The sequence below is a fragment of the Saccopteryx bilineata genome, chromosome 2 (genome assembly GCF_036850765.1).
Source record: "Saccopteryx bilineata isolate mSacBil1 chromosome 2, mSacBil1_pri_phased_curated, whole genome shotgun sequence".
Lineage (NCBI taxonomy): Eukaryota > Metazoa > Chordata > Mammalia > Chiroptera > Emballonuridae > Saccopteryx > Saccopteryx bilineata.
Window position 1 is genome coordinate 298,470,625 of NC_089491.1, and position 27,593 is coordinate 298,498,217.

Consider the following 27,593-nt stretch of genomic DNA (forward strand, 5'->3'; position numbering starts at 1 on the left):
AGACACTTTTATACACCAACTATGAACTATCAGAAAGAGAAATTAAGGAAACAATCCCCTTCACTATTACAAAAAAAAAAAAATTAATGTACCTAGGAGTAAATTTAACCAAGAAGGTAAAGACTTGTACTTGCAAAATTACAAAACATTGATAAAAGAATCAAGGAAGATACAAACAAGTGGAAGCATATACCGTGCTCATGGTTAGGAAGAATAAACATCATCAAATGTCTATATTAACCAAAGCAATTTATAAATTCAATACAATACCAATTAAAATACCAATGACATACTTCAAAGATATAGAACACATATTCCAAAAATTTATATGGAACCAAAAAAGAACACAAATAGCCTCAGCAATCTTGAAAAAGAAGAATAAAGTGGGAGGTATCACACTTCTTGATATCAAGTTATTCTACAAGGCCATTGTACTCAAAGCAGCTTGGTACTGGCATAAGAACAGGCATATAGATCAATGGAACAGAACAGAGAACCCAGAAATAAACTCACACCTTTATGGACAATTGATATTTGATAAAGGAGGTAAGAGCATACAATGGAGTAAAGACAGTCTCTTAAACAAATGGTGTTGGTTAAATTGGACATCTACCTGCAAAGAAATGAAACTAGACCGCCAACTTACACCACTCACAAAAATAAACTCAACATGGATAAAAGACTTAAATGTAAGTTGTGAAACCATAAGTATCTTAGAAGAAAACATAGGCAGCAAGGTCTCCGACATCTCTCACAGCAATATATTTGCTGATGTATCTCCACAGGCAGGTGAATTAAAAGACAGGATTAACAAATGGGACTATATAAAACTAAAAAGCTTTTGTACAGCTAAAGACAATATGAACAGAATAAAAAGACAAACCACACAATGGGAGAACATATTCAACAATACATCTGATAAAGGGTTAATAACCAAAATTTATAAAGAACTTGTAAAACTCAACACCAGGAAGACAATCCAATCCAAAAATGGGCAAAAGAAATGAATAGACACTTCTCCAAAGAGGACATACAGATGGCCAACAGACAGATGAAAAAATGTTCAACATCACTAATCATTAGAGAAATGCAAATTAAAACCACAATGAGATACCATCTCACACCAGTCAGAATGGCGCTCATTAACAAAACAACACAAGATAGGTGCTGGTGAGGATGTGGAGAAAGGGGAATCCTCCTGCACTGCTGGTGGGAATGCAGACTGGTGCAGCCACTGTGGAAAATGGTATGGATGGACCTGGAAACTATTATGTTAAGTGAAATAAGCCAGGCAGAGAAAGAAAAATATATGACCTAACTCATTTGAGGAATCCAAGGAACAATGTGAACTGAGGAATAGAATTAAACCTGAAGGGAAGGGGGGAGGGAGCTTTGGGAGGGGAGCAAGGGATATGTTGAGGGGAATACGAGGGAGGGGGGATGCAATTGGGGCAACACTAGAATCTATGTAAACAAAATAAATTAAATAAAAATTAAAAAAAAGAAAATAATCTCATTTACAAACTGCACCAAAAAGAATAAAATACTAGCCCTGGCCAGTTGGCTCAGTGGTAGAGTGTCGGCCCAGAATGTGGAAGTCCTGGGTTTGATTCCTGAATCAGGGCACACAGGAGAAGCGTCCATCTGCTTCTCCACCCCTCCCCGTCTTCTTTCTTTCTCTCTCTCTCTCTCTCTCTCTCTCTCTCTCTCTCTCTCTCTCTCTTTCCCTCCTGCAGCCATGGCTAGACTGGAGTAAGGTGGCCCAGGTGCTGAGGATGACTCCATGGCCTACGCCTCAGGTGCTATGAGCTCGGTTGCTGAGTAATGGAGCAATGCCCCAGATGGGCAGATCATCAGCCCCAGATAGGGGTTGCCAGGTGGACCCCAGTCAGGGAGTTTGTGGGAGTCTGTCTCTGCCTCACCTCCTCTCACTGAATAAAAAAAGAGGGGAAAAAATAAAATACCTAGTAGTAAATTTGATTAAGGAAGTAAAATACCTAGACCCTGAAAAGTGTGACACTGAAGAAAGAAACTGAAGAGGAAACAATTAAATGGGAAGATATACCGTACTTATAATTAAATATTAATATGAAAATAAACATACTACTGGACACAATCTACAGATTCAATGCAATCCTCATCAAAATACCAATGGTATTTTGTTATAATGTAAATAAAGAATACATCTTTTACTTTAATATTTATTCTGTTATTCCTTTACTAACACAAACTTCCACTATGCTCCCCCTTTTCAGGATCTTTTCACAGTGCTTTTTGACACTTCTGACCTATGATAAACCCCTCCAGAACTTTAGTTTCTTCCCTATACCCCCAATAACTTGAGTTAACTGAAACCCATTCTTGCCATCTTTTGCAGACTTTCATCCTAGTTACTCCATCATGTGTGAGAGGATTCAGGATCAGGAACCAAAGTTCTCTGCTGCTTTTTTAAACATCACTCCTCTAGAATTATGGAACAGAGTAACCAATTTCCTTTAGGGCTTATGTCATCATGTCCACATAAACATTCTGTCATGGATATTTCATCTTCATTCTCTGAACATTTCTTCTTCAATTCCTTAAGACCAATGACCCTTGATTCAACCTTCTTTTACATTTCAATTTCTGCCACCATCTTTTGTGACTTCAATATCCATGTTTATAGGCCATCAAGAACCTGGCCTCTCTTGAGCACCTTATCCATCTACAGTAATCTAACCTTTTATTTCATCTCTGATCTCCATTTCCACCATCACACTCTGGACCCCCGTCATCACATCACATTAAGTGAAAACATTGTTTCTAACAGTCCCCTAACTTTCCATATTTCTTCTTCATATATACTCCTCTCATATCTATTCCTTGATATCCTCGGGACTTTCAGCCCACTAACCCTCCTACTTCCCCTGCCTATCAGTCCCTTTCTGGCTTTACTTCTCTCGTTATGCCACTTAGATTTCCTGGTCCACAATTTTTTTTTTTTGTAATAATTGTTCAGGTAAATAAAAAATATTCGTTTGGGCCTGGCCAGTTGGCTCAGTGGTAGAGCGTCGGCCTGGCATGCAGGAGTCCCGGGTTCAATTCCCGGTCAGGGCACACAGGAGAAGCGCCCATCTGCTTCTCCACCCCTCCCCCCTCCCTCCTCTCTGTCTCTCTCTTCCCCTCCCACAGCCAAGGCTCCATTGGAGCAAAGTTGGCCCGGGCGCTGAGGATGGCTCTGTGGCCTCTGCCTCAGGCACTAGAATGGCTCTGGTTGCAACAGAGTGAGACCCCAGATGAGCAGAGCATCGCCCCCTGGTGGGCGTGCCAGGTGGATCCCGGTCGGGCACATGCGGGAGTCTGTCTGACTGCCTCCCCGTTTCTTTTTTTTTTTTTAAATTTTATTTATTCATTTTTAGAGAGGATAGAGAGAGGAAGAGAGAGAAACAGAGAGAGAGAGAAGGGGGGAGGAGCTGGAAGCATCACCTCCCATATGTGCCTTGACCAGGCAAGCCCAGGGTTTCGAACCAGCGACCTCAGCATTTCCAGGTCGACGCTTTATCCACTGCGCCACCACAGGTCAGGCCCTCCCCATTTCCAACTTCAGAAAAATACAAAAAAAAAAAAAATTGTTTGCTCACATTTTACTGTTGCTTTACAAGTTTTATTATTTTTTTTTCCTATGGCTTTCAGAACTCCCACAAATAAGATAGAGTGAAACTAATCAGCTAATAGTTGACAAATGGTTTGGTATGGCTTCCTCACACGAGTTAACCAGCACTGGTCATCTCACCAAATCTTAAAAAATATCTTATTATTTCCACATAATCTAATCACCCCATTTTGGATTTGAAAAGGCAAGAATAATGAAGTTCTGTTTCCTAAAAACAATGGCATATACACGTGGCCCAAGTCCTCACCTCTTTTTTTTAATTTTTTTACAGGGACAGAGAGAGAGTCAGATAGAGGGATAGATAGGGACAGACAGACAGGAACGGAGAGAGATGAGAAGCATCAATCATCAGTTTTTCGTTGCGACACCGTAGTTGTTCATTGATTGCTTTCTCATATGTGCCATGACCGTGGGCCTTCAGCAGACTGAGTAACCCCTTGCTCGAGCCAGTGACCTTGGGTCCATGCTAGTGAGCTTTTTGCTCAAGCCAGATGAGCCCGTGCTCAAGCTGGCAACCCCGGGGTCTCAAACCTGGGTCCTTCCGCATCCCAGTCTGACGCTCTATCCACTGCAACCACCGCCTGGTCAGGCGTCCTCACCTCTTTAATTTCAGAGGTTTTTGAGGGGAAAAGGTCTGGGGAATAGAGAGTTTGGAGTCAAAGACTGGATGCCCATTTACATATGTGAAAACAGACATAGTAAATGTGTCCTTCTCCCCCCTTCACCCACTGCTGGTCCACAATTTAAATAAATCTCTTAAAAACATTTTTGCTTCTCTCTGTTCATCCCAGACACATCAAATGAAATCTATTTTAAATTAGCTCTCCTATATCTTATACTCCATCTTTTCATTATATTACTTGCTTAGTATTTAAGCATGTCCAAGTCTCTCCTAACCTCAAAAACATCTTTCCAGAACCCTCGTGTCCAAATACCATCCTCTCTTCCTATTTTCATAGCCAAACTTGGTAGAAAAGTTTTCTGTATGACTGTCAGTCTAGTTTGTATTCTGGCCCCTGTACCCATCAAAACTAGTCCTTAGAAGGTAAACCATTACCTCTATATCCTAAATGCAATGGACAGTATTCAGTGCTGGCAGCATCTGACAAAGTTGATTTTACCTTCCTTCATAACTTCAATCTTGGTTTCTGTGATATGTTACTATCTCTTTCTTCCTTCCCTACCCTTCCCTTTCTCCAATCTTTAAAACTAGGGGTTCTTGAGGATCTTCTCTTCTCACTCTTAAGATAGTCTCAGCCACTTCCATGTCTACTTCCCACAACTTCCATGTATTTACACAGAAATATAGACATCTAGGCATGTAGTAAGAACCCTCTTTCCTTAGACCTTAAGAAAATTTCAGTTTTCCTTTAGGCCTTGTCTTTCCTCTCATCCATTTGCTTACTCAAAAAATCTAGCTAGGAACTCATCTGTTTATTCATCTTCACCATAAAATGACCAGGGTCCAATTCCCTGACCATTCCAAATTCTATTTTTTCTTTAAACTGACAAATGATTATAAAAACTCCAAACAATACATAAATAAAGATACTAGTACAGCACTACGTACAAAACTATGACCCATAAATTAGGTAAGTATCTTGAAGACATCATTCTATGGATATGTACAAACAGAAAGAGGAATACAAATATTTTATAAGAAGTTGGACTAAACTGTAGTTCTTTATTTAAAAATCCATTCTACTTTATATAGACTTAATAGAAGAAAATAAAATAAAATTGAATTTTATATAAATATTTCTCCCTCATAGAGAGATTATTTTCTAAATAATGTTTCTCTAAGTTAATACATCTATGCTGAGGAAGCAGCCAAGAAGAAAAAGAATAAAAGAATACCTGAAGATTTGACTTCTGTATGTTTCTAATACAAAGGCACATGCTAGAGACTTCATGAATTGGTAAAGAACATCCCACCAAGACGAAAGCAGACTTACAGAGTGTTACCTGAGCATTCACCTCAACCAAAGAAGTGACTTGCACATCTGATATTCAATTTCAATTTCTAGTTGTCTAGACAAGGCGCAGCAAACTTTTTCTGTGAAGAGCTAGATAGTAATATTTTAGGCCCTGTGGACTGGATTAGTTGTCTACTGATGTGTAATAGGTTACCTTAAACTTCATAGATTTAAAAATATCCATTTATTATCTTGGTGTTTCTGTAGGTCAGAAGTCTGGGTGAGTTCAACTGGATTCTCTGTTAAGAATCTCATAAGGTCATGATCAAGGTATTGACTCAGTTGGACTCTTATCTGGAGGCTCTCGGGGAAGAATCTCCTCCTAAGTTCATGGTGTTAGCCAAATTTAGTTCCTCGCAGTTGTAGGACTGAGGTCCCTACACTCTTGCTGGCAGTTGGCCAGAGCTCTTAGTGGTCTCCCTATCAGCTCTTAGAGGTTGCTCTTAATCCTTCTACCATAACCTGCTCCATCTCAAAAACAGAGAACTTCATGTTAAACCCTATTCATGCTTTAAATCTCTTTCTTCTGCTACCAGAGAAAACTCTTTGCTTTTAAAGGGTTCGTGCAATTGGGTTAGGCCCACCCAGACAATACATTATCTTAATGTCAACTGATGAGTAATCTTAATTATATCTTCAAAATCCCTTTTCCATGTAACATAACATAATCACAAGGGTAATGCCAGGGACTAAAGGTCCTGGGGACCATTTTAAAATTCTGCCTACCACACCCTGCCCTCTGCCCCCATGATTCACATACATCCCACATGTAAAATATATTCACCCAGACCAAGGTTCCTAGAAGTCCCATCCTATTACATTATCAATTCAAAGTAAAAAGTCCCAACACTTGAATCTAAATCTCATCATCTCAAAGTCCAAAATCTTATCCAAATCATCTACTTTTATCTAAATCATGGCTCTTGATGTAATCCATTAAGTATAACTCCTGGGCAAAATTCTTCCTACTTATGGGACCTATGGAACTAGAGAGACAAATTATCAGTCCCAAACACTTTCAACATTTAATAATTTAAGAACCAAAAGATGACAATAAATACAGTATTTCTCTATGGGTTTAAAGGATAGCAGGAAAATTGATAACTAGTTATAATTTTAAATTTCATAATTAACAATTTCAGGAATTGCCTTTAAAAAAAATAAAAGCAGCTTATCAGAGAAGAGAAAAAGTGAAGGTCAACTGAATATTCTACCATTCTTAATATGATTTTTAAACTTTCTCATTATTTGGTCTGAGTGACCAGTAGCTAAAATGGCATGGTTCTATTGGGAATGACAGTCTGTAAGATCAAAAGCTTCATGGTACAAAGTCAGTGAGACTCTAATCTTGGATTTATACTAACACATTTAAAAGCTTAAGAACAACCCTAAAATAGAATTCCATTACTTTAAAATACAAATCTGTGTATATTATAAAAAATATTTTTAGTCTTTATAACAGAGATGAGTAAATATAACCCATAATTTACATTTATAGCATAGCACAGAATTTCTCATAATCTAAGTAACTATGTAGCATAATGCATCTCCCTGGTTTAAATAAACACTGCATGCAGCTTTCTGGTGATCTGCAATGCCTCGTAGGAATTAGTTAAAAATATGGAGAGAGACTTGTGTGTGATCAGAACCTGGAGGAAAAAAATAGAAAAGAACAGCACATAGTACTAAATTTAAGTATTCTCCCAGAAATACTACAAAATCTTTGTTTAAAAGGGTAGAAAGTATAATGAGGCTATTGTTTTTGAACCTTTAAAAATTGTTTTATAGCAGTTCTGGAAAGATAATCAGTTATGACCTAGGTAGCAGTACCTATTCTATATGAGCAAATAATATCAAAGAAGAGATGATGCAGCTAGATAGTTCTTAATGCATCACCTAGTTTAACCTGCAAAGAAAACAATATATTCTATAAGGAGTTCAGAAGATGTCTAATATCTAATAAATATTTAACAAAGGAAAAAATGTTTGAGACACTGGGCTAGACTCAATGAAGTCTAAAATACATAAAATAAATCAAATATAATTTTCGAGGGCAATTTTTATAAATGAGAAAAATTATACCTACCTATTCAGGACTTAGAAATTTTGTAAAGGTATGATTACTATGTAAAAAATAGAATGAAAATGGTGTTGCATTTAACATATTAAAATTATGCATATTATATACCATGAACTTATACTATACTTGGGCTATTTGATCAGATACTCACAGAATGATTGTAAGAAGGTTCCAATATCACAGGTAATGACATTTTCCCCTGAAGATTCAATTTTGTTAAATAAAAAATCTTTTCCCCCACAATCTTTTCTTTTTTCATGCGATGTACACCATACAGTCTAAATCGAACTGCATAATTTCCAATCATCTCAGATTCAACATGGTTAAATTTGAATGTTTCTGTGAAGACAGGGCATGGTCCTCTCTGGATGCTGGTTTTTGCTCTCTGTTTCTTTATAGGTAGAAGAACAAGGTGTACTTGCCATGAGTTGCCACCTGTCCTGTTATATGTGGGGATATCTGTGACAGCTGTCACTGTTACCAGAAGCTTCTGTTCTTGTGAGTCATAGTCAAAAGTCACATCCAGGGTGCCATATTTAGCTTCTGGCTCAGGATCAAAAGGTTTACGAAGCTGCGAAGATGATCCTTGAGCTGACATATCCTAATAAAAGCAAATTTAAATGTTTCAGTTTTAATTCTATTATTTAATATGGCATGTAAATAAATACCTGATCTTTTTTTAGGAGGATGATGTGAGAACTATCACTGATTTGCTACCACAAAAAAAGTAATAATAATTTAACAGTCTACTACAATCAGAAGCTACTCTACAGGGCCATAATAGTATAAGTGGTAAGTTAAACTCAAAAATTTATCAGAAAGTGACAGAATTAAATCTCCACCATCACAATTTTGAGAAAGTTGGGATATGTTTTTATAATGAGAACTGAGAATGTATACTTCAATATGCATCTCTGTTCTAATTGTAGGAAATTAGTAAATTTTACTTTCAACATTATACACAATGCAAGTTGACGGTTCAGCATTAAGCTGCAGAGAAAGAACATAAATAAATAAATTAATGCTTAATGCTTTTGAAAAAACTGGTCAAATTTTCAGAGTTTGTTCTACAATGACGCCATCTGTAATAGCATGTAAACACATTTAGGCTTGAAAATCAATGAAAATGTGAAATATGGAGGTATAATACAAAGGCCTCAAAATATATATTTACAGCCAAATACTTATTTCCCATACAGACACTATTTAATTTTAAATCAGAACGTAAAACTATGTATTATTTCAATACTAATTACTGTTGAAAATGGCAGAATAATACACATTTCAAAAGTTCAAGAAAGACCAAATCTGTTCATTTTAATTATGTAATTAAAAGAAATTATACCCATTTTACCTGAACTTGTCTCAAATTCCTGCCAGTGTAACTATGTGGAATGTAAACAGTTTCAGTTGGTTACTGACGGTGCCCACCCAAAACTCTGACCTTTCAACTATACCACTGCTCCCTTCAAGTTTTTTAACAAATCTTAAATGTTTTTCATTTTAAAATGTGGACTAATATTATAATTTTCTAAATTTTTGTGGACATTTATTTAATGTCTACTAATAAATAGTCACTACTATTTACTTCCAGTTTTCTCTTTTTTGCACTTATCAAAAGAACTACCTGAGTTTTGGCCAGAGACACATACAGTCTAGCAAAAGACTGTAGTTCTACATTTTCCTTATAGCTGATATGAGCATGAGACTAAGCTTCGGCCAAGGGGTGGCAAACAGAGGTCACATGTGAAACACCCAGATCAGGTTGAGAGAAGAAATTACTTGCCCTTTCTGTTCTTTTCTTCCCATACTTCCCACAGAAGAGCAGTTACTCAGATAGGATGTGTGGGTCAGTGCAGACCATGTGGACCAGGACAACACCCAAGGGATGACAGAGTGACAAAAAAGAAACTGGACCCCTGAATGATGTTGTAGAACAAAGTCACCTACTCACCCTGGACATTCATTAGCGAAAGCCAAGTAATCTTCTGTGGCTTTTACCCATTGCATTTGGCTCATGGTTTTAATAGCTTGATACCCTAACTACTACACCCTATGTGCCAAACCCTAGTTTAGGTGGGAGAGATGCAGCAGAGGTCCAAAAAGACACAAGTTTTTGACCTTATAAATAATTCATGTCTACCTATCAGGACCTACACCTGGTAACATGTATGGAAAAAAAGATGACAAATGAACAATACTTGGGAGAGAAAACAGTCTCATAGAAGAATTGTTTTTTATACAATATAATTCAACCAGAGTAAATGTATTCTTACTCTGTAAAAGAAATGTACACTTTAGTGCAAAATGTTTTAATGCATGCCACTTCATAATGGTAATTAAAAATGATTAATTGCATGGCTTTGATATTTCAATTAAATATTTTCTAAAATACTGTCACGACAGCTAAGATTTTCAAGGCAATAAAATTTTTATAAGGTTCCCAATAGCTGTTTCTGAATTTTGTTTCTCTTGGTGCCTCCCTAATCTTTTTCTGGGCATTCTGACAATTCTCATGAAACTGGAAATTAAAATAGGAAGATCTTTACAGATTAAGCTATTATACTGCTCACAAAAATTAAGGGATACTCCAAAATGAATATGAAGAGATAAAAAAAGAAGCATTTGATTTTTTTATTAAACAAGAACATCAGAAAAGCAAACAAGTCAAAGTAAGTTGTTTGATTATGCAAATAAGATACAAAACCAAATTTTATTTCATTGGTAAAAATGCACTATACAGAAGACTGAAAATACTAGAGTATCTGCACATTCCCTGTTCCCCTAGTTTCTATGAGCAATGTATTTGTATTCTGCAAATAGGCAATTAGGAAATAATTCTTCCTTTCAAGGTGTCTTCAAGTTCTGTCTAGTCTTCTGCTAGCAACTGGTCATCACCAGAGTTTACAGACTCCTTGCCAGGGAGCTCTTTTGAACCCTCCCTCCTTCCCCAGTTCACTAGTGTATGTGGTGAGGCTCTAGTGTAGCTATATCTGAGTTAAACCAAGAGGAAAGCAAAAATTTTGTATTTGCTTAACATCCATCAAAGGGATAATGGGAAGTAAAATAAACTTAAAAAACACAAGAGTGAATTTTGTACTAACACAGGCTATTAGCATCTAAATATTTATGTCATGTGCATTTTCTCTACTGTTTGAATACAGACAATTCTGCTACAGAAGACACGAAACCAAGCAGGATAGAGGAGAGTCATAAGAAGTGTTAACACAGCAAGTTAGCAGCTTCTAAAATACGGGCAAAACTCAGGGGCTGTGCTAACTATAGATAATAAAGTACCGTAACTTTAGAGAGACCGACAGAATTCTGAAGATTTGTTAAATATAAAGTAACTAAGTTAATAACTTGTAAGATATGTTAAAGATAGAGTAAATAGAAAATATGAAAGAATAAATACTACCTATGAAAACGGATGGAAAGACCAAGCCATGATCATGTCACCACTGGGCTGAGAGCCCTGTCACCCTGAGTTCCTGCAGTAATGCAAATAGAACCTATGCCTATTTGGTAGGCTAACTGGCAAGTGTCACTGGTGACCAGGAGTACTTGCCCCTGTATTGCTCCCATAATATAAGTTTTGTGTTTCTGCCCTTGGCACTCTTGTTCCTGTCTCACCTCTGGTCCTGTGACCACACCATAACTGAGGGACGCTGATGGGGCAGAACAGGAGAGACGGGACATGTGGGCATCACATCCACCAGTATCACAGTGTGGTCCTGCCACCTGTACCCACGAGCGTCCTGTCCTAAGTGTGTAATCCATCTCATCATGATCCTCTAACTTCTTGTTTTATACTTGAAATTTTGGCAGTGGATGAAAATTCACCTAGCAAGAACAATGACACACTACAGTTTTACAAACTGTTGTCTAGGACAAAAGTTGTAAAAACTTGCAATCTAAAACAGTAAAATTTAAAAGCAAATACTACCTTATTAAAATCTCTATATTACCTTTATAATTTTTATTACAGGAATATATTTAAAAATTCTTTTTAGAACATGTAAAGACTTCAAATGTGTAACACCTCTATTTTTTGGTGTCATTTTCACATTTTGCTCCCCCCCAAAATAACTTAAAATACAACCAATCAACCACTCTGAATGCATAATGCCATGAATTCAAATTTCATTAGTAAAGCTGAGCATATCTCTTCCATATTCTATAAAATCAAAATGCAAAATATTTCATTATTTTGTAAAATAATGGGCAGCCTCTCAATAGTAAAAATATCCAAAATAAAATAATTTAATAAAAGACACACACATAAATAGAAACCTCAATATGAAAGCAGGCAAATAATTCCAGAATGTTTTATATAAAATGTTACAAAATTTTTAAAAATCGATCTTGAGGTTGGAACTTGTGAGAAGATACTTTTTAGTGTTTTGTATATTGCTCTCACTTTGAGCTACCCATCTACCTTCAAGGAGAAGCTGCTGAACAGCTGGGATGCTCCTGGATACACAGCTGGGACACAGCTGGATAAGAGATTCCATCTAGGATAGAAACTGGTACATAAGCCACAAAGGACAAGATAGTGATAAAACCTTCTTACCAAGAGGAGAAGCATGGGATTATTACTCTCCAAGTAACATTCATTTTCAAAATTCTATGTGCGTTTACTTACTTCAGGGCTCAGGACTGCTGTGCTGTCACTCGGAACATCCTCTTCATAGCCTTTATTGTGAAAACTTTCTATTTCGTGACCTGTGCTTCCTTCACTTGGGCACTTGTTATATGAGCATCTTGGGCTGTTGCTGCAGTGGGAAAATTCACATTTACTGTCCCCAATTTCTGAGGGTGTGCATGAGAGGTGGGGAGAACCACTGTCATCCTGATATGGTGGAGGCTGCAACTCATCCAGTGGGGGTGTTCTTCTCATTCTTTGAATGCAGTTTCCTGACAATGATTAAGAATCTGGTCACCGTTTCCGTTTAGCCTCAATATGCAGTACAGTTCACAATAATTATAAATAACTTTTAAAAACTGGATTAAAAACCTGTGGCAATGTGACTATTAGATTTTATTCTTCTCTAGCTCAGATGCAGAAGTAAACTAATCTGGTCTCCCTTTCCTCTCCTCCTGGCACAGTAATACCAGGAAAAATAAAATTCACTCTCAAATATCAAGAGAGATCCTGTCACACAGAAAAATGGGAAAGTGATAAAAATTAGTGAAATAGCTTATTCATTCAGGTTTTTTTTTCTACAAAACAATCCAGAAGCATACATACTCCATCTATTTCTCTATGATCTGTGGCCTCTTTAGCCACAGTAGGTAAAAATATTGTTGGTAAAAGACACAATAACTTCATTTATTTTCTTCAATTACTGAGATGAACTTAAACTAGCATTCAGCTGAACAGTGTCAGGAATTATTTTTCCATACCTATCCTTGATCCAGAACCCTAGAAGGAGGCAAACCATGAACCAAGGCCTAACCCCACCCATCAGATCAGCAAAGCCAGAGGCCACACTCCATCGTGTCCAACTCCACTGTCATTCCCAGGGTCTCCCCCGGCCCCTCTCCAGTCTGGGTCTGAACTCATCTCAAGTATGGCTCCACCATGTCTACAGCAGGCATCTCCGCCTCCAGCAGTTCATCTGAAACCACATTCTTTTACTCTTAAATTATCCTTTAAATTTTTATCTCAATGACTGAGAATAGGCATGTCTGTGAACAGGATCGAGGTAGAGGCAGGTGGGAGATGGAAGGAAACAGAGTTCACTTTACAATTTAAGACCAGCTAATAAGTCTGTGTTGATAAATCCTGAACATAATATCAGATAATAAATTTTAACACAGATTGGTTTTTCTTTTAATGGATTATGAACCTCATTTCTCAAAAGAAACCCTGAAGAAAGATAGTTTGTATTACAATTATTACAATGGAGTGCCATTCAAATGTTCAATAGGTCTTTTGTGCTTCTGAGATAGAAAACTTTACATAAGAACTATAAAACTCCTTGAAAAATTATCACAATGCTTGGTTCAAATGGAAATCAAGTTTTGTGGACTTAGCATAAATTTACATGTATGCTCAGAAGCCCTAATCTTGGAAAAAGAAAACTGTCTTATCTAGTGAGTATGACATATTAACTTTAGTCTATTAAACATGAACAAAAAGTATAAAAGTTATCAAATTAATATAGTTGAAGCTAAATTTGAGAAGACCGGATAGGTTAAACAGATACATTACAAGTAGTTACCAATAAAACACAATGTTCCAGATTTCAGAGTGAGGTTTCCAGAAAAGTTTTTGTTTTCTTGACAAAAAGCAAGTAGACTCAACCTGCATGACCCTTTTGTCCAATGGCCTTTCCCCTTCCCCCTACCTAGAGCAGCCATCTTGTAACCAAGAAGTAACAAGCAAGAAAATGAAAGTTAAGAATAGAGAAGCCAAAAAACATAAAGTCTGGGTATCTGAAACATCACTAAGTACCTACTTTCAAATTTCTTGATGCCTGAGACACATAAATCCCTATTTTTTTAAAATGAGTTGGGTTTTATGTTTTTTTCTGAATATATTTTCCACATAGTTTTTAACTCATTAATACCCTCCCTTTATTTAAAAATGTATATCTAATTAGTCACTAAATTCTAAATTAAATATTTACTATAACATGAAATCAACTAAAAATTTCCTAATGCAGTGGTTCTAGGAGTTAGCATACCACCTTCTCATTTACCTTTATATTTTTAAGAGAGGTGGTCTTTCCCAGAAGTCTCCCAGCTTATTACCCACAGATCTCACTGGGCAGAACTGGGTTCACATGTCTATTTCTAAACCTATCTCTAATAGAATGAGATTACCATAATTGGCTTAGATTAATCAGAAGTTATTAAATTAAAGCTGTGATGTGGTCAGTTTCACTATTCATATCTATTTGGAAAAGAGTAGATGCCACTGACCAAGAAAAAAGAGCAAAGACTCAAATAAAATTACACATGAAAGAGGAGATATTATAACTGGTACTACAAATACCAGGAATTATAAAAGATTACTATGAACAATTAAATGTCAACAGATTGGACAACCTAGAAGAAATGGATAAATCCTAGAAACATATAATCTGCCAAGACTGAATCAGGAAGAAATAGAAAATCTAAATAAACAGACCAATTACTTGTAAGGAAATTAGATCAGGGATCAAAAACCTAGCAACAAATAAAAAGTTCAGGACCAGATGCCTTCACTAGTCAATTCTACCAAACACTTAAAGAAAATTTAATAACAATCCTTCTCAAATCATTACGAAATATAGAAAAGGAGGGAACATGCCAAATTCATTTTACTAGGACAGCATTATCATAATACCAAAGCCAGACTATATGAAAAGAAAATTACAGGTAAGTATCCCTGAAAAAACCTTCAACAAAATATTAGCAGACTGAACTCAACAATACATAAAAAAATATATACACCATGATGAAATGAGATTTATTCCTGGAATGCAAAGATGGTTCAACATCCGCAAACCAATCAGCATGATAGATCACATTAATAAAATGAAGAATAAATATCGTATGATCATCTCAATAGATGTAAAAAAAGCATTTTGCAAAATTCACCATCCAATCATGATGATTCTAAAAAAAAATTGGGTGCTGGGGGAATGTACATCATCATTTAAATGCCATACATGACAAACGCATAGCTAATACCATATTCAATGGCAAAAAACAAAGCTTTTCCTCCAAGACCAGGAACAATGTAAGGAAACCAACTCACCACTTTTATTCATCATAGTACTAGAAGTCCTAGCCAGAGCAATGAGGCAAGAAAAAATAATAAAGCCATACAAATTGGAAAGGAAGAAATAAAACTGTCTCTATTTGCAGATAGTGTATTATATATAGGAAGCCCTAAAGACTCCACATATGCACACAAATTATTAGAACTAATCAATGAATTCAGTAAAGTCACAGTAAAATCAGTATAAAAAATTGCCTTTTTGTATACTAAAAAAAATCTTTTAAATCTCATTTATGACTGCATCAAAAAGAATACCTTAAAATAAATTTGACCAAAGAAATCAAATACCTATATGCTGAGAACTATAAGACAATGATTTTTAAAAAATAAAGATAAAACTAATAAATGGAAAGATATTCCATACTCATGGACTGAAAAATAATTAATATTATTAAACTGTTTCACACTGCCTAAACCAATCTATAGATTCAATGCAGTCACTATCAAAATTCCAAAGGCATTTTTCACAGAAATAGAAAAACAAGCCTAAAAATTTGTATGGAGCAACAGAAGACTCCAAATAGCCAAAGTGATATTGAAAAAGAACAAAACTAGAAGTATCATATTCATCATTTCAAAGAATATTAAAAAGAAACAGTAATCAAAACAGTATGGTATCGGTACAAAAACAGACACAGAAATCAATACAACAGAGTGGGAAGCCCAGAAATAAATCCATACATACATGATCAATTAATTTACAACAAAGTAGACAAGAACATGCAACACAGAACAATAGTGTCTTTAATAACTGGCGCTGAGAAAACTGGACAACCAAATGCAAAAGAATGGACCTCAACTACTCTATCTTATACCATATAAGGTATTAATTAATGAATGAAAAATTGTTTAAAGACTTGGATATAAGGTTTGTAACACTAAGACTCCTAGAAGAAAACACAGTAGGCTCTTTGACATTATTTGGACAATATTTTGCTGCAAATGCAACAAAAGCAAAAATCAGTATGTGAGACTACACTACCTAAAAAGCTTTTGCAAAGCAAAGGAACCTCAACAAAATAAAAAGGCAACCTATTGAGTATAAGAAATATTTGCAAATCATATTCTGGATAATGGGTTAATATCCAAAATTTATAAAGAATTAATACAACTCAATAGCAAAGAAAACAATCTGATTTTAAAATGAGCTGAGGAACTAAATAGACATTTTTCCAAAGAAGATATCCAATTGACCAACAGGTTCATGAAAAAAAAGATGCTCTATATCACTAAGCAGGGAAATGTAAAACAAAGTCATAATGTAGCATCACCTCACACTTATGAGAATGACTATTATCTAAAAGACAAGAAGTAACAAGTGCTGGTGAGGATGTAGCAGAGAAAGGGGAATGCTTGTGCACTGTTAGTTGCATTTAAACTGATAAAGCTACTACGAAAGGCAGTATGGAGTTTCCTCAAAACACAGAGCTACAATCCAGCAATTCCACTTTTAGGTAGTTATCTGAAGGGAATGAAATCACTGTCTTGAAAAGACATCTGCATCCCCACGTTCATTGCAGTATTATCTGTAATAGCCAAGACATGGACACAACCTAAGTGTCCACAGATAAATGAATAAAGAAAATGTGGCACATATAAAATAAGTCAGAAAAGAGAAAGATAAAGACTGTATAATGTGGAATCTAAAAAACTGAACTCACAGATACAGAGAGAAGATTGGTAGTTGCCAACATTTATTAAAATATGTCTCTCTCTGTGGTTCATTATTCCTCAACAGCTATTACAATATAATAATTCTCTGAACTTTCTTTTGATGTGAGCAGCACAATATAATTTCTGTCTAATAATAATGTTACACCTTACTTCCTTTGGTTTATTTTTCTCTGTATCAGGTCACTTTCCAGTTGCCTGCCAACTAGGGTTTTTAGACAGTGGAGCTCTAGTCATGGGGCTCTTGTTTAGATTTAGTATAACTGTGCTCCAGAGGCTAAGGCACAAATTTCCCCAAAGAAGGTCAGTGATATTTAAAGATGCTAAGTAGGCCTGGCCAGGAGGTGGTGCAGTGGATAGAGCGTCCGACTGGGTTGCAGAGGACCCAGGTTCGAAACACCGAGGTTATTAGTTTGAGTATGGGCTCATTCAACTTGAGCGCAGGGTTGCTGGCTTGAGCGTGGGATCATAGACATGACCCCATGGTCGTTGGCTTGAACCCAAAGGTCACTAGCTTGAGCCCAAAAGTCACTGGCTTGAGCAAGGAGTCCCTCACTTTGCTGTAGCCCCCCCCCATTAAGGCACATATGAGAAAGCAATCAATGAACAAGCAATTAACAAACAACTAAGATGCTGCAACGAAGAACTGATGCTTCTCATCTCCCTTCCTGTTTGTCCCTCTCTCTGATTCTCTGTCAATAAATAAATAAATAAATAAATATGCTAAGTAGGCTCCATGGGTAACCTCACTACTATTTCTGAATTTGAGAGGAACAATTTTAAGGCTGTAAATTGGAATATGAAAATCATTTTAGAGTATACAAATTACATATGTATTGCAATATGTATATTTATGTAATTATTAATAATACCTCCCTTAGCTCTTTACTTAAAAAAAAATATTGATTGATTTTAGGGAGAGAGGGAAGAGAGAGACACATTAATCTGTTCCTGTATGTGCCCCAACCGGGGATCAAACCTGCAACCTCTGTGCATCGGGATGATGCTCCAAACGACTGAGCTATCTGGCCAGGGTTACTCTTTACTTTTGCATTTTACTTTTCAAAATAAAAAACACCCAAATATATGTGGAATAAGAATTTCATTATTAAAAGATAATTATGAGAATATATCCTTTTCTTTTTTCTTTTTCTTTTTTGTATTTTTCTGAGGCTGGAAACGGGGAGAGACAGTCAGACAGACTCTGATCCCGCATGTGCCCGACTGGGATCCACCCCGCACGCCCGCCAGGGGGCGACGCTCTGCCCACCAGGGGGCGATGCTCTGCCCCTTCGGGGCGTCGCTCTGTTGAGACCAGAGCCACTCCAGCGCCTGGAGCAGAGGCCAAGGAGCCATCCCCAGCACCCGGGCCATATTTGCTCCAATGGAGCCTCGCTGCGGGAGGGGAAGAGAGAGACAGAGAGGAAGGAGAGGGGGAGGGGTGGAGAAGCAGATGGGCGCTTCTTCTGTGTGCCCTGGCCGGAAATCGAACCCGGGACCTCTGCACGGCAGGCCGTCGCTCTACCACTGAGCCAACCGGCCAGGGCCGAGAATATATCCTTTTAAAAAACTTTAGCAATAATATCTTTTTTCTCTAATGGACAACTACTTCATATTGTCACAATATAAAAACTAAGAGTTGGCTTAAATTTAATGAATACTGAAAAACTTTAAAAGATAACTGTTTTACAAAGTAACAATTTATATTATAGTTGTTAGAATACAGTATAAACATCCAACACCTTGAGAATAAATTTCCCGTGGGACAAACACCAAAATGATGATGCCCTACTCTTACTTTATCCCTGTTTCATACCTGATTCATGCACTATTTTGTGGAATAGCATAGCCATAAAAGGGTTCATGCATGCATATATTTTAAACATTTTAATTTACTATCTACAGATTATACAGCATCTACAAAACAACACAAAGTATCTTCTAACTGTAGAAAAAAATAAGCTGCAGGCAGGTCCGGAGTATGACCTGGAGTCCTTAACTACAGCTCTAAAAGGCAGTGAATATTCAATATCTGTAGAATTCACTTTTCAAATGCTTCTGGAAATTTTCCAAAATTGATTACAGAGAGTGGATAATAAATTAAGGCTCAATACATTTCACAAAACTGGAACATAAAGAGGATGTTTTCTGACCACAGTAGAATTAAACTAGAAATCAGGAACTAAAATGTAACTACAGTAAAAAATCTATAGAAAGGTAGATAAACTATAAATTAAAATATACTGTTAACTGACCCATGGATCAAAGAAAAAAAAATCACAAAAGAAAGGAGGGAAAAGGAAATAACAAAGTGCAGTCAAATAGAAAACATGCCTTTGACAGAGCATCAGCAAACCAAAAGGAAAGATACTGAGAACATTAATAAAATTGATAAACTACTAGAGGAGACTAATGAGGAAGAAAGAGAGAGATGGCCTAAGTTACTAATACCTACAATAAGAAAGAGGACATAATTTCAAATGAGGTGCCAAAACTCAAATAGGATAAAGAGGCACCTCACATAGGACAGCCCTGTGCAGTGTTGGAGCCCAGGCTGGGTGAGAGAGCCCAGCATGGGAAGCCAGAGCCTCAGCAGAATGAGAAGGTTCCCTGCAGAGGGGCAGCCTAGCCTGTGGCAACAAAGTTCAAGGACCAGGACGAGGACTGTGCCTACACTGAGCAAAGGGGAGCAACCCTACAACGCTGCAAGTGGAGTCACTGCCTAAGTAGGAGCAGAGGCATGGAGGGCAGACTGGCATGGGTTGTCAAAGCCCAGGAAGACTGAGGAGAACATCCACACAGAGGTGTACCTGGTGAAGGAGGCAGGCATCCATGGGGACAGGTGGCCTGACATAGGAAAACCAGAGCCCAAGTGGGAGGGTGAGGGCACCCACGTGTGAGGGTAGCTGGGAAGGTGGTGTGTGAGCCCAAGCAGGATGAGGAGGGTAACAGTATGAGGAGAAGGGGGAGTCTTGGAGCATGGTGTTAGACCCCAAACAGAAAGTCAGAGGTTAGGTAGTGATGAACACCCAATGTGGGCAAACTAGCCTGGGGTGTCATGACACTCTAAGGGCACAAGGCCATGCACAAATGGGAAAGTCTGCATGGGATATCAGAGCCCAAATGGGGAGAGGGGATGTGCATACAAAGACAGGGGGATTGATCAAACAGTAAGTATATGAATGCTAATGAAAGCCAGGTCTCTGACTCTGCAGTATTAGAGAAGGGAGTTATAACTATGGAAAGGGGAAAAACTAGACTAAACTCTATGGTGTTGAATTAGAATTAAAGATATTAGTGTGAACTCAGATTTTAAATTAATAGGTCGAAGCAAATATGGTATAAATATTCATATATTTTGTACGTATACACACTCACGTGCACACACACACACACCCATTTCAGAGGGAAAAGACAAGCAAACTTAGAAAAGCTAAGTAAGGTCATGCTCAGAGAATGATGGGGACACGTTCAAAGGACAAAGAAGCCAGCTTGTAGGGGTTAATACTGACCAAATCCTACTAACAATCTGAGCAAAATAATTTTAGTAACTGTTTACAACACATTGAGGGAAAGAGGAAAGGCATGAGTCCATCCAGATATAAATAAACATATGAATAAACCGAAAGAATTTTAAGAACCGGGTTACAGACACAGCTACAAAGTCCCTCTGACAGAGTACCCATTCATTACCAAGAGTAACTTTACAATCCAGAAGTCTAGTAGACACCCCTTCTAAATGAAGAGGTCAGAGTAAATATCATGAGTACTGGGACAAATAAAAATTGAGCATCACCTCCGAAGATGCAATGAGATTGGAATGCAGCGCCACTTCTGTGGTGCTCCAGCTAAGGATGCCAAACCCGAATCTAACCATGAAAATATCAAACTCAGTCTAGAAAATAAATCGCGTGTAATCTTCAAAAAAAGAATGGCCGAGGAACTGTTCTAGACTGAAGGAGACTAAGGATATGACAACAAAATGCAAAGCATGCTCCTGAATAAGATCCTGTTGCTAGAATGGACGTTATCTAGGCAGCTATTGACCATAAATGGCTTCTGAGGATTAGATAGTAGTAATATATCAATGTTAATAACTTCATTTTGATATTGTATTGTCATTATTTAGGAGAATATTCTTGTTCGTAGAAAATACACACTGAAGAATTTGGGGGTAACAAACAGCAGGTCAGTGCTACTTACCGTCAAGTGGCACAAAGGGGTAAAAAGGACTCTAATATTTTCCCAACTTTTATTAACTTTGTGAGTTTTTTAAATCTCTATAAAAAAGACACCTTCATACTTTCTGAAAATAAATTTAAAAATCAGATGATATAGACGAAGTCCTAGAGAAATACAACCTATCAAAACAAACTCAAGAAGAAACAGGAAAATTATATATTATTACATCTGTTACTGAAATTGAATGCTTTTTTAAAAAGCTTCCTAACAAAGAAAATTCCAGGCCCAGATGGCTTCACTGGTGAATCTGCCATTTAAGGAAGAAAAAAACACCAATCTTAACAAAAAAATATGTATATTTCAGATAATACAAAAAGGAGGAAATATTTCTGAAATTATGTTTAACCCTAAATAAGCATAACCTTGACACCAGGCCCTGATAAAATATCTTGTAAGAAAATAATAAGCCACATGACCAGGTGGTGGCACAGTGGATAGAGTGTTGACCTAGAATGGTGAGGTCCCAGGTTTGAAACCCTGAGGTCACTAGCTTGAACCTAAAAGGTACTTGGTCTGAAGCCCAGGGTTGCTGGCTTGAGCCCAAGGGGTCACTGGCTTGCCCGGAATACCCCTCCCCTGGCCAAGGCACGTATATGGGAAGCAATCGATTAAATGCAACTATGAGTTGATGCTTCTCATCTCTCCCTTGTTGTTTCTCTGTCTCTGTGTTTTGCTAAAAAATAGTAATAATAATAATAAGCCAATACCTCTTGTAAATATGGATATAAAAGTTCTAAAAATATTAACAAGCTAAACCCAGAGTTATATAAACAGGGTATTACAACACAACCAACTTGGGTTTATACTAGGGATATAAAGTTATTCTATAAATGCAAGGTGGATTTACCATTAGAAAATTAACCTATTTAATTCACTGCATTGAAAGAATAAAAGTAAAAAGTAATGTGTTAACTGTAATGGATTAAAAAAGCATTTGATAAAAGTCATTATCCATTCATGATAAAATCTCTATACAAACTGGGAATAGAAGGCAACTCCCCTTATCTCATATAGGAGATCTTTGAAAGTTCTGCAGCAAACATATTTAATGGTGGGTGAAAGTTTTACCTCTGAGACAAGGAATGAGACAAGCATGCCTGTTATTACTGCTTCTGTTTAACAACATACTGGAGGTACTAGCCAGTGCAGTAAGGTGAGAAAAAGATGATGTAAAAGAGTTAGGGAGAAAGAAATAAAAGCCAATACTCTCCGATGACAACAGTGATATAGAAATACCAAAATAATTTGCAGATAGAGTTAGAAGCAAATTGAGCAAGGTCACTGAATATGAGGACAATATATAATAAAACCTGTATAATTTTAACCAGTGTTACCCCAATATATTCCACAAAAAGGAAAAATAATAATATCGTATATCAGCATCAGATAAATCAAACACCTAAGAACAGATCTAAAAAAACAAAAATCACCTTGCTATTATTTTTCCAGCTCTTGGGTTAACAATTAGTAAATGTATCCTCACAGCAATTGGCAAAAGTCACATTTGGGTTTCCTAAGCAGAAGCTGTGTGGGATAGGGGGGCACAGCTGGAACCTACTGGAGCTTCCTTTCCCTAGCAATAAGACACCCCAAGGCAAGAGCAGAGACCTGTCTACCATCAGAGGCTTGAGAACTGTAGGTCTAGTGAAGGTCTTTACTAAGTTGACCATTGTAACAATTAACAGGCTTGACAAATGATGGCAGGTTATCATAAAGTTACTTAGAAGATGACTGCAACTGGAGTTGTCACTCCAGATGGAGTCTTCTTAATGAACAAATTAAGACAGGGTTGGTATTTGATAGGTAGGTTTAATTAAGCAAATGCTTTTTCCTTCAGAACAATCCATAGAAAACAAAAGTAACAGGTTTTCACTGGGCAAGGACAGTAATACTCTACTGTCTTGCTACAGGGAAACAGTAACATTCTCGTTCTCTGCCACAGTCTGCTCTGCAGAGACACAGACCCTGGCTGCCGTAACATTCGAAACTACATCTCCTTAACCCTGCTGTGTATCCCAGCAAGCTACTGGGACCTGAAGAGCGGAGAGATGAAGGGCCTTGGTAAAATATGCATGTGTAACAGAGTGAGAACTAAATCTTATGAAAAGACAAGTTCCTCAACAAAGTTCCTGAAGATCCAGGGGTACGTGGAAGATTCCTCCCAAAGTCAAAGAGAATTTACAATCCCTTGTCTGCCTCCCGCTAAGAAGGAAACAAAAGTTTGGCCAGCCTTTTTCCATTTTGAAAGCAGCACATGCCATATTTAAGTATACAGCTCTGATCCATTTACAAGGTAACATAAAAAGCTATTAGCTTTGTGTAGCGGTCAGAGTAAAATGTCTCTCCAGATGACCCAGGATACAGTAAACTTCACACTTGACCTTTAAGACCCAGCAAACCAAAGATCCTCAAATGACTGTCATAACTCACGATGCTCAAAAATATTATTGAGAAGCTCTGACGGTAGAACTGTATTGGTATGTACATACACACACACACACACACACACATACCTGTGCATATATATATTATATAAATACAGCATTGGTGTATATATATATATATATCTGTGTGTGTATATATTATATAAATACAGTATATGTGTGTGTATATATTTACATAAATATATATTAACATATACACACTTACAATTTTTTGGCATCTGCAAATATGTTTCACTACAATAGTTCTGATTATTTTTGTACCATGCCTTGAAACTCTAATACTTTCTTGCTTTATTTTCTTGATGGTTTGAAATAATTCCTGATTCAAACCACAATCTACATACAGCTATCAACTTTGTACCAGTACAATTTTATGCAATACAGCTATTTTCAGAATGAAAAATAAACCCAGTGCCTCTCATTTCTTGACTCCCAGGTTTTAATAAAAGATCATACTCACTTCAGCAAGTGAAATGAAAATAAAATGGTTTGTTTTTGAGAAACAGTTCCAGGCCTACAATTAGTATCAAACAGACTAACTTGGAAGACCAAGGGACACCAGGTAGTAATGTAACCCAACATGTCCAGCATGAAGCAAACAGTGTGTGACCACCTAGCTAGAAAGTTTGGGGTGTAAAGCTGCATTCCATCTTCCAGAGTAATTGGCAGATATTGGATGAGAACCAAGTAGGCACTAAAGGCACAGGCAAGTGTGATCGTTATGCCTGCTGCACCTTGATTAACTTGCACGCACAGCCCCATCAGTACATGATGAATAGTTAACTGAGGGTTAAAAAATTATGTCTAGTGATGCCAAAATCAGAAGCGAAAGAAATGTCCTGATATTATAATCCTTTCAGAGAGAGCCTTGAAACATAGAAGGAAAATCTCAATCAATAGAATTCTTAGTAATCTATCAGGTTTTCAACTTTGCTTACAATAAAACTTGGTTGCAATTACTGGGTTGCCAATGGTTTGGCTGGATGTAAGGACTTGGGAGGAGAAAGGCTGGCAGATTTGTATCACCTAGAATGGCTCTATGGCCTAAAGATATTTATATTCCCACTACAATTTAAAACGCAAATGTGAATCAAATACTATGATTTCTAAAATTTAACTTCATAAATTCCAATTCTTTCAGGTTAAAAAAGTTTGTAACTTTTTAACAACTGTTATTACTCTACTTCTTTGCTTTGCTCCTTAGACTGAATTTGTTATCAAACAGCAATTGAAAATATAAACATTTAACACTGACTTTTCTATTTATTCTAGGAATAACAGAAATGAACTTCCCAGCAACCTTGGCACATCAGGATGACACTAACCCAGTGGTCGGCCAACCGTGGCTTGAAAGTCACATGCGGCTCTTTGGCCCCTTGAGTGTGGCTCTTCCACAAAATACCAGGTTTGGGCGCTACCTCCATAAGGAATGTACCTACCTATATAGTTTAAGTTTAAAAAATTTGGCTCTCAGAGGAGATGACATCAGAGTAATGGCGGGGTAGGAAGCGATACCGATAAATCTCCCCCAAAACTCAACAAGATCTTCAACCAGAAACAGAAAAACCTATACTTGGAGCTTCCAGATGCTTTGCAATACACCCAAAGTTATGATTGAGTGAAAAATTGGCTAAATATATAACCAAACCCCGAAGGAAATAGGGAGTAAGAAATGCTCCGCCTTCCTCACTAACCTAAACAGGGCGGCTTTCTCTGGTAACTGTGAATATAGAAACTGAGGCGGGCAAAGGGGGTGAATAGATCCAGGCCGAACCAGGCTGTGGCACGGAGATCCAAGCCGAGGAAAATCTGATCCTGTGGCAACCCGGGCAATACAAGCTAACACTCGCGCCAAACCCAAACAAAGAAAGACAAGCGGAGCGGCCATTTTACCCGGTCTCCTGGTCGGTGCGCAGTTAGTGGGCGAGAATTTCTTCCTAGGCCCCGAGAGTGGGTGCCCGTGTTGCCCCACGGAGAGGCAGGGTCAGAGGCCTTTCTGTGGGCCGAGGGCAGAGTCTCTGGGCAGCCCCAGCGCCCTGGGAAAGCCACGCACGGGAGGGAGTGAGAACTAATTCCAACGGTGGAGATTTTCCGTGCGGGCGGAGGTTTCACTCAGAGGGAAATGCGGCCGGCCTCATATCCTGGTTTGCGCGCGCAGATAAGGAGTGAGCGATTCCTCCGAGTGCCTCGGCAGTGCATGCCCGTGTTATCACACAGAGGGGCAGAGTCAGGGGCCTTTGTGTGGGCCAAAGCGGAATCTCGGGCCGCCCCAGCGCCTTGCAAAAGCCACGCACGGGGACAGAGCGAGACTCAATTCCAACGCTGCAACTTTTCCCTGCGGTTGGGGGTTTCACTCAGAGCATGAGACTGCTGGCCGGATAGCCTGGTCGCAGACAGTGAGTGAGAGTTTCCTCCAAGCACCCCGGAAGTGGGCGCCCGCTTGTGTTACCGGACAGAGTGGCAGAGCCAGAGGTCTTTGAGTGGGCGGAAAGCCCGCCTGATTATGCTAGCAGCTCTGACTGACTGAGCCTTACCCAGAGCCCTGTGCTGAGTGGAAATAAAGTGGGGAGTTGCCAGCTCTTTGAGCCTCTTACTATCCAGGCAGAGGCAGCAGCAACCCCATAGCTGGATTATCAGGCTACTAATTGAGGAAGGAAAGACTAGGAGAAAGGCTCCAGGAACACGGACTCTCTCACTGTCGGAGCCTATAAATGCTATTGAGCTTCGAATGCCAACGAGACTAAAGCACAATACATGACATTGCCATAGAGACTTATCAACTGCAAACCTCTACCTGAGCGTGCCAAAGGGGCAGAACCTGGGGTACAGAGTCACCGACCAGGAAGAGGGAGAGAAAAGAAAAAGCAAGAAGATAACCTCTCAAAATCAAGAATAATCTGCAGACTTTATAACCTATCCCATTTTATTATATTTGTTCGTTTGCTTCTCTTATCTTCATTCTTGATACTTTTTTTTCCTCTTCCAATTAGGCCGATTAACTCTCTACCGGTCTTACTCTCTCCTCTCCTTGAACTACACTACCCATAAGTGTTACATCTCCCATTATCTTTTCTCTTCTCTTCCTTTCTCTCTATGAGGGTTGCACTCCAAAACCCTTAACTCTCTCTCTCTCTCTCTCTCTCCTTTCTTTTTTTTTCTTTTAGTGGTTCCCTCTTTTTTTCTCTCTCTCTTTCTTTTCTCCCTCTATATTAGTTTCTTCCTTTCTCCTTTACATCTCCTCTCATTCAAACCTCAATAACAAACAAATTATTTTATCTGGGACTCAAACCTATGTTTGTGGCATTTTGGGGTTTTTTTACTTCACCTTTTTAACTCACTAGCAGTGCTCCCATCCCTGGCTCTCCATATTATCTAGTTCTTGTTCCACTAAATACAATAGTAATTTTTTAATTTGTCCCCCCATTTTTCCGTTTTCCTCTTATTCCTCTCATCATAACTCTTAGACAACCAACACCTAAAAGCAAATCATTTTATTCTTGACCCAAATTTTTTCTTTATTTGCTTTTGGTGGGTCCATACGCTCTTTTTTTTTTCTTTTTTCTTTTTTTTTTTTTTGCCCCTTTACTTTTCTCCAATTCAGGCCCTCCATCACAGGCATTGTTTGTTATAATTCACAGTCCACCACAAGATTTTCTCAAGAAAGAGGGGAGAGGAGAGGAAAAAAGGAGGAGGGGAATAATTTCCTTTTTTTTTAATTTTTATTTTATTTTATTTTTCTTTATTTCATTATTAA

The 27,593-nt window shown here is 37.8% G+C and overlaps 1 protein-coding gene across 3 annotated transcripts in view; it reads right to left on the bottom strand.

Annotated features, from left to right (window-relative positions):
- Positions 1 to 27,593, bottom strand: part of SYT14 (synaptotagmin 14) — a 214,534-nt gene that overhangs the window by 59,797 nt on the left and 127,144 nt on the right. For all 3 annotated transcript variants that reach the window (XM_066261438.1, XM_066261440.1, XM_066261437.1), the window contains 2 exons: positions 12,354 to 12,625; positions 7,860 to 8,309 (listed from right to left, as the gene is read on the bottom strand). In XM_066261438.1, the coding sequence (XP_066117535.1) occupies positions 7,860 to 8,309; positions 12,354 to 12,625 (722 nt within the window). The remainder of the gene's footprint in view (positions 1 to 7,859; positions 8,310 to 12,353; positions 12,626 to 27,593) is intronic.